General features: G+C 36.0%; 1 protein-coding gene across 1 annotated transcript in view; it reads left to right on the top strand.

The window, feature by feature from the left end:
• LOC111052138 (T-cell activation inhibitor, mitochondrial) overlaps positions 1-7,430 on the top strand; it is a 32,109-nt gene extending 24,679 nt beyond the window's left edge. The window contains exons 5-10 of the mRNA XM_022338768.2: positions 446-669; positions 1,272-1,363; positions 1,971-2,071; positions 2,500-2,643; positions 4,265-4,396; positions 6,982-7,430. Coding sequence (XP_022194460.2) covers positions 446-669; positions 1,272-1,363; positions 1,971-2,071; positions 2,500-2,643; positions 4,265-4,396; positions 6,982-7,216 — 928 coding nt within the window. The 3' untranslated portion in view covers positions 7,217-7,430. The remainder of the gene's footprint in view (positions 1-445; positions 670-1,271; positions 1,364-1,970; positions 2,072-2,499; positions 2,644-4,264; positions 4,397-6,981) is intronic.
• The last annotated feature ends 1,244 nt before the right edge of the window (positions 7,431-8,674 follow it).

Genomic DNA, 8,674 nt, shown 5'->3' on the forward strand with positions numbered 1-8,674 from the left:
AAGGACGTACAGTGAATGCCGAGGCATGTGTACATACGATTGTTCGCGCGAATCTATACGTACGTGTGCACAAGCCTTTACTTGAATGACTAGCTTTTGATGAGCCACTAATGTAGAATTAAAACAACCTCCGACTTGGAAGGATATGCGGAGCAGAGAAATGGAGGAAGATCAGCCAATTACAGTGACGAATAGGGTCATTGAAAGAAGCGCAGTTGCCAAGTTGACGATCAGACTCAGTCGATGGAGTGCTTTCAGAGAGTTGAACTAGGTATGCGTATCATGAGGTGTTGAACACCCAATGAAGAATACAGAACGCTGACTGCTTTAGCACGGCAACATCGCCGCCGCTGTATCCCTACTTTTCTCTGCTCCGCATATCCATCCAAGTCGGTAGTAGACTATAAGTTGACGTGAGGTTAGTGTAGGCAGTGGACGTGTGCAGGGCGTGGCTTGAGGGAGGCGTGGCCGAGACGGCACGTGCCAAGACTTTGGCCAACCGACCGGTGGTGGCCGACATAGAGCGGTTACGTCACCAGCTGACTGACCGACTTGGTCTCACCGACATCACGTGGGACTGCGGCTGGAATGTCGCCCACTTCCGCGGTTGTCTGCTCAGCTTCAACGCCCTTGTCGAACAGCATGCTGACAGTGTCCAACACCTCAAAGGTCAGTGCAGTCAGCACCAGTCGAATATAAACTAGTAATAACAGTAGTCATAAGAATAGTTTGCTCAGTAAATTGAACACAAAGTTTATGAAGTGAGAAACATAACTTTCTTTCTGGACTAGATAGTATATGAATGAAAATTTGGGGGAGCAACAGTTTTGGGCTGTGCCTGTTGGTCCTCCCCAATAATTTTAATGAATATCAGTGTATCTAAATTCTTGAATCAATGAGTATATCTGTTTTTGTTAATCTCTTTGTTAGTCTCTTTATAAAACTTGTATGTGTGTGTAAAAATAAATTGAATTGAAAAATTGAATGAATTAGAAAGTATAAAGTTTTTAGTATGAAAACTTTGAACTTGCCATTTATAAATCACAAAAAAATGATTTTTTTTTGGAAATTTCTTTCTTTAGATGATTATTTTCTTCCTGCTTAAACACTGTGCGGTAACAAATTCAAAAATAAATTGCTATTGGATGTTTATAGATTGAAAATTTGAAAGAATAGTATTTAAAATTTCACTAATACGTTCATAATGAACATATATTTGAGATAATTTATTGTACAGTAGACTAATTTGTAATTTTGCATATTTTTTGCAGGAAGAAGATTAGTATTTGGAAATGATACTGGTGTCACCCTGGATGGCCAAATCTTCCTAAATAGAGGCGAAGTCAGACATAATTGGCTCGATGTAAGTACAACATGTTATACGCTATCAATGTACGCCTACTATCCAACCCTATATTTGGTTAGGCAATAAAATTATCTATCCTAATCCTAAATTATCTTAATCGATTACTTCAAAATGTTCTTTTTTCCATTGAAAATATATAGGTTCATGGTAATAATTTTAACAATCTTTCTAGTCCAGTCACTAAATTCCTTTCTGAAAAAGGGTCGTTTTGAACTGAATTTCTCGTGCATTGATTCAGTAGTTTTAGGCGTGAAGCACACTGGGTGAATATGATAGGTGAATAGTTAGCATTATGCAAATTGAACTATCATGAAATTAAAAATCTAGGTGCTGGTTGCACAACAGCCGGTTAAATTTTAATGAAGATTAATATCACGAGAACCAATCAGAGAAGCTGTCTTTTCGAAAACGCCTTCTCTGATTGGTTCTCGTGAAATTAATCACGGTTAAAGCAACCGGGCCTAAGTATCCTTTTTTAAAAACTTTTATTCATAACATGTTTCAAGATATTAATGCCATTTTCAAGTGAGTAAAATCTATGTTTCTTCTACTTTTCCCAACTTGGTACATGGTAAATAATATATTTGTGTTTTCAATTTTCTAGTTCATAAAAAACGTATGGAAAGATGACATTGTCCTCCAATCAGTTCCTGCCTTTGAAAAAGCTGTTTCACAGGTTCTGAGGGAAATAAAAGTAGCCAGGAGGTAAGCTGTATTTCTTTTTAGTACAGTAGTTTTGACTTTTTTCGAAAGTTCTCTGTTATAAAAATCAGCATACGGTAGTTCATTTTTCTAATGATTTTATATTTTGAGAATTCTAAGAAAAATTTTGTTACAAAATATATAGTTTTGTATGTATCTAATTCAATTTCCACATTCTCAAGATTTCACTTTGAACTGTTAATATTGATTTTTATTGCCGTTTATTTAAACATTATTGAAATTTTACACCTTGTCAACTATGATCTTGATTTTCGAGCCAACTACTTCTCATGTTATCAATAGAACCCAGTGATTTCAATTAGTTTCCATTATGACACAAAAGACGTATTGAAACCGTCATCAAATGTGTTCTGAACTATCTTGGCTATTATTGTAACATTTCTAAACTAGTTCCTAACATTTCTTCGTAGGAAGTTCCAGCCTACAACAATGGCCAAACAATACGAGATCAATCTTCGTCGATTGACGACAGCTTTAATAGACTACCAGGGTCGGAGGGGCTATCCCAAGCAGTGGCCTCAATCACTCAGCCAATTTCAAATCGTGGTTGAAAGGTATTAGCGTTATTTTTGTTACTGTGTAAGTTTAAATTTTTGCTTATTCATCAAAAATCAAATCAAAGTTTATTCATCAAAAACAATTACAATACAAATTAGAATACTATAACAATTAATACAATTAAAACAATGAAGTTTTATGCATTGAATAATTTCTTAATAGGCAAAGATTATTTACAAACTTCATTCAATGATATAGGGTTAAAGTTTTTTATATTAAAATAAGTAAAAATTTATAGTACAAACAAAATTATGAAATTAGTATATAAATATTAATGTTCTATTCAGGATAATAATTGCTTAGTGTTCTGCTATTTTTAGATAATAATTGAATTAATTCAATTTAAATTAATTAATAATTTTATCTATTGAAACAATTCTAAGTTCTATGAGATGCATGCATTGGACATAAAAAAGCATGTTTGGTTAAAATTGATTATAAATAGAAAAATCGTTTATGAATATGGTATAATTTTATAGACATTCAATAGTAAATGAATTAATCAAAAATAAACTAGTAATAATAATAAATTTTCTCGTAAATCTCAATTAGTTAATATTATTTGTTGAGTGAGAATAGTATTAGAAATTTGTATGATTCATTTTAATGATTCTACCATTCCTAATAAATTATTTTTTATTGCTGAGAAACAAAGCAAATTTAACATAACACTTCGAAAAGTAAGCCAAATCCCTTTAAACAAATCACTTGGCAACTAACCAGCAAAGGAAAGTCTGGAAGTGAGTATCACTTTAATTTGATAATCTTTCAAGAAACTGCGAATAATAAGAAAGTAGAATACATAGTGATTATAAAAGGACTTTACAACTTTGAAAGCACATAAATATTTATTAAAATTACTTACACAATTGAGAAAGGTGTCATTTTGTTACAAAACACTTTCAAGTTTAAGGTGTGGGTGTTATTTTGGTTCGATGTGTCAGCCGTCGGTAATATGACATACATCCCACCGAAAATCGATTTCTTGCCACACTCGTACCAGCATATCAGTCGTAACTTGTGCAACCGCAGCGATCCGAATGTGATTTCGGAGATCATTAAGATTAAGAGGCGAAACATAAAACTTATTGTTAATGATACCCCTCAGGAATAGTCCATCGGTGTTGAATCCTGGGAGCGAGGTGGCCATGCAATTAGCCCTGCACGGCCAATCCAGCGAAGTTGAAAGCGATTGTCTAGAAAATCCCACACTTCACCGTGGAAATGAGGTGGTGCACCGTCATGCTGAACAAGTGCCCTTTTACTTTCAGCACGACGGTGCACCGTCCACAAAGAAGTTTGGGATTTTCTAGACAATCGCTTTCAACTTCGTAGGATTGGCCGTAAAGGGCTAATTGCATGGCCACCTCGCTCACCGGATTTAACACTAATTTCAATAAATATTTATGTGCTTTCAAAGTTGTAAAGTCCTTTTATAATCACTCTGTATTGTTGTAAAATATTTTTCAACGGGAGAAAAATTACTTCAAAGAGAAAAAACAAGATTTACGAATCCTGCTCAATCGGAATTCAGTTTGGCTGGTAACCGATTGTGTATGGATACTATAATAATATTGTTAGTGGGTTTGCTCAATTTGCTAATGTTGTTACTTGCAGTGAGGCTGGTCCCCTGATGGTTTCACCAACCGGACAGTTTATTGTTCCATCTTCTTGTCCAGCTTTTCTTCTAGTCAATTTCATAACAGACAACATGAAACAGGCAGCTGATCTACTACAACAATATAAGTCGTAAGTTTTTAAATTATTCTTGGTAATTTTCAATTCAAACAAGTTTTTCAATTCACTAAGGGCTGGTTTCCGAGCTCGGTATTCAGCTAAGTTCTAGACTTTAAACAGCTGGAGTCAGAAAATTGGCTTTCCGAAACTGGGCGTAGAACTACCTCCGTAAACAAAGCCGTAGTGCATTCGTGTGACGTCAGCACAAGTAGGACTCCTACACCAATAAAAACACTAGCTGATAGAGATCAGCTGAAATCAACGAATTTTTATTGGTGTAGGAGCTCTACCTGTGCTGACGTCACACGAATGCACTACAGCTTTGCTTACGGAGATAGTGGGCGTAGTCATAGTCAAAGTCACGTTTAAATTAAATTTCGAAAAACTAGAAAATTGAACACAAAATAAAATAAAGAGAAAATAGTGTAAAGCTCTAGGTATTTTGAATTATTCAGGAATGTTTCATTTCGTCAAGGAAAAACGTTTCCAATATTATAGAAATGAAAAAGTAAAAATTTATTTCGCAGCAACTTTTCACTGCGACTACGCTCCGTTTTGGAAAGCCAATTTTCTGAACTTCTAGAACTTCAAAGTCTAGAACCAACCTAAATCCCGAATTTGAAACCCGTCCTAAGAATATTCAACTGTTGCAGCAGCTTTTCCCTGACATTGGACTTTTTGTAGATTTTTAGTTGATTGTTGAACATCCAGTAATAATTAATTGTTGGTTCACAATGTTGACACCCATGTTTATGTTTTGAAGGGACGGATTCAAAGATCCAAAGGTTCAAAGAACCTCACACATCAACCAAAGCTTAGTGTGTGTCCCAAAATTATGTTAGTTAGGCAAACCAACTACCGTGTTCTCTACAAGGTCCAGGAGTTTTTCCCCTATACCAACATCCCATTCCTCATCTGGTTGCTTACAGCCAAACAGAGCCCTTCTTCTAGCTCCAAGACTTTCGCAATCCAGTATGATATGCTTAGCAGTCTCTTCAGACTGATTACAAAGCCTACACATCTGGCTTTCATTTCTGAGTCCGATTGTGTGGAGATGTTTCCTGAAGTGGCCATGTCCAGTCCAGTTATCAGGGCAATCACATGCTTGACGTGACCTCTACCCAGCCAGCTGGTGAAACGAGGGCTTGCGTCTTCCAGCAGCCTTTAGCCAATTGCTTGACCAGGGTGACCCTGCCATTGCTGGCGTTGTAAGTCCCTGGACCATTTACTTATTGTGTGGAAGGCAGTTGTTTTACTTATGCCACAGCCCGGTTCTGGGCCAAGGAATGGTATACTAGAATCCCGCTTAGCAAGTTCATCTGCACGCTCATTACATCCTATGCCTACATGGCCAGGTACCCAACCAAGATGCAGCAGAGTTGAGCGTTGCTAAGCGTTTTGTGGCACTCCCAAACCAATTTGAACTTGATTTCATTGGAGTCAAGAGCCCTGAGGGCTGCCTGACAGGATTAATATATGCTTATTGCAATAGCGCCTGGCAATGCCTATGTTGTCACAAGCCATGATGCCCCAAATCTCTGCCAGAAAGATGGTGCAGTGTTGTCCCAGACTTGCATAGACTTGTGTTCTAGGTGAATCACTGTACACCCCGTAGCCAGATTTCCCTACAATGAGAGAACCGTCTGTGTACCAGACAAGGCTGCCTCTTTTGGGATAGGGCCCTTCCTCAAACTTACACTCCTCTCTGGAGCAGAATTTAACAGAGAAAGGCTTAGTAAAAACGAACTCCGTGCTCATGACATCTGACGTCATCTCAAGCACAGGGCTGTGAGCAACAGCTTTGGCGATTGTGCAGTGGCCTGTTCCAGACAGGCCTTCTCTCTATTGGCTTGCAACTTTCAGTCGATAGGCTGATTTCCGTGCCTCTGCCATAATAAAAATGTTCAATGGCAGTAAGCCAAGAGCAACTTCAATAATTGCTGACGGGCTGCTCCTGAAAGTTCCAGTGACTAGAAGTGCACCCAAGCTAAATAGGCGCTTATGTTGACACCTAACTCATAATTAAGTAACTTTTCTTGTTAAATACAATTTATAACAATTTTATTTATGTGTTTCGATTATCGTTTTTGTTTCATGGCGTTTGTGAGTTAGGGTGGCCGCTAACGACATGATAAAGAGTGGTGGGCATGTGTGAACACACATGTTCGTCATGCATATTTCATGGCAGAAAGTTTTGAACAATTTTTTTGCGGTTAGGATTTTGTATCTTCAATTTTTGGTTGTTTATTTTTTCTACGCTGCTATTTAAGGGTGTATATTTTTAAATCATTATAATTTGTATTTTCCCAGTGGTTTATTCATTGTTATTGGTTGTTTATTTTATGTTAGAAGCTGCTTACAAACAGCTGTTTTTACATTCGGGTCCTTTCGCGTGAATGTCTTTTTTATTCTGTTCACACCTGCTTGACACACTTCCTGTCGTTAGTGTCCAGTCTAAGTATTTTATCTGATCATTAGCTTATGATTCCCATTATTTTAAACAACTTTATTTTATAAATGAATTTTTCAATTGGTTTTCAAATCAATGTTTCACATATTAATTATTCGATTTACTATCATCTGGTCATTGTTTTCAGGCATAAATATATTGAAGTCGAGCTTCAAAGACAATGCAAATCTGCATTTAAATTGGCGGATTTGAGAAAAGATGACAATATAACGCCGACTTTGATGATAAAGTGTTGTGACCAGCTGCTAACCAGGAAGGAGCAGCTGAGGCCACTCCTGCAGGGCAGCTATTTATACATAACCAACTATTACTCAGTCATGTCTGATGGCCAGATCTGTATACCTTGGAACTTCAGATTTTAAACCAATAGTTATTCAAGTTGAATCCATGTCTTCCTATATATTCATCAATGATAATCATAGAATTATTAATTATATCCAACTCTTCAGAGGGACTGACGACAATGTTAATTTCCCTGATGACGAAATACTCATGTATTAGATATTAAAATAGGAAGGATGTGAAATCTAATGATTTTTGATATCATCTGTATTCAGAAGCCTGAATACTGAATAACCTCTACCAAAATTCAAATAATGCATAGTATACTAGTAACCCTGGGTTGAAGAACTCGCTTATGAACTGTTGTATTGATCTCTGATATCCGCAACTTGTAATTATGCAGGGTTGGTGAGAATTATTATGGAAACAGTTAAATATTTCTTTTACAAGTATGAAATGACAGTAGGGGAGACATGGGGATCCTATTCCAATTGAAAAAAGTATTTTCTGTCGCTTCAAAACTTTGAAGCCATCTTGAATCCGTCATATGGATCCAACTTCACTTCAGCTTCAGCTTCATTTAGAATCAAACTTAATTTTTTCAAATGGGAACGTAGTCATGTGATACATGATTTCCATTCAGAATTTCAAAAGAAAATTAATGGCGAAACCCGATATCTCGAACCGTTTCAATGATCTCAACATTTAAAGATACTAATAAATGATACAAGAATGAAATAAAATGAGTACCTACATTGAATAATAAAGTGTTGGTGAACACTAATAGTAGCTTCTAATTACAAATTTAACACTTTGAACAAAACATTTGTCATAACGAATTTGTCAACGTCATAGCAACTGCTATCAGAAGTAATATTATTAATTACGCGTATGTTACAGGCAGTCAATACTACCAAGTAGCATCAGCTTTTTTAAATAAATGGGAAAACTACAGAAATAGCGTGTGCAATAAATTCCAGCTGACTAAAATTATAGATCACGACAAATTCTTTTCTTATGTACTTTCAATGTTATTTTTATATCCCGAAGAAGGACGAAGGAGTAAGTCAATTTTGTTGTCCAACGAACATGCCATGTAAAAATGTTCGAAGAATACGTGTTCAAAATTTGAAACTGATTGATCAGTTTTTTCTAAAGTTATTGTAGAACATACAAGCAGACGAAGAATGACTTTGGCCTTGAGTAAGAACTCGCTGACGCTTGTTCAATTAATTTAATTCTGTAATGTTGATATTTATATCTATACTGTATTTATATCTAGACTGTGATTTATTGTTTTAAACTACTAACATAGCCTTTATTCTGGACTACAACTAATAAATCTGAACTTAGGAAAGAAACTATTCTGGATGAATTATCATGTTTCTTCCTAATCATTGTTATAATTTGCGTTCCGATTAATGAGAAGAAGGTGGTTACAAATATGAAATAATTTACTAAATACAAAAAGTGTTTGGTCTTGGAGAGCTTTATTGGAGCTATCAATTTTTTATCAGTGTTTAGTCTCTAGGTATGAA

The sequence above is a fragment of the Nilaparvata lugens genome, chromosome 3, assembly GCF_014356525.2.
Source record: "Nilaparvata lugens isolate BPH chromosome 3, ASM1435652v1, whole genome shotgun sequence".
Taxonomy (NCBI): domain Eukaryota; kingdom Metazoa; phylum Arthropoda; class Insecta; order Hemiptera; family Delphacidae; genus Nilaparvata; species Nilaparvata lugens.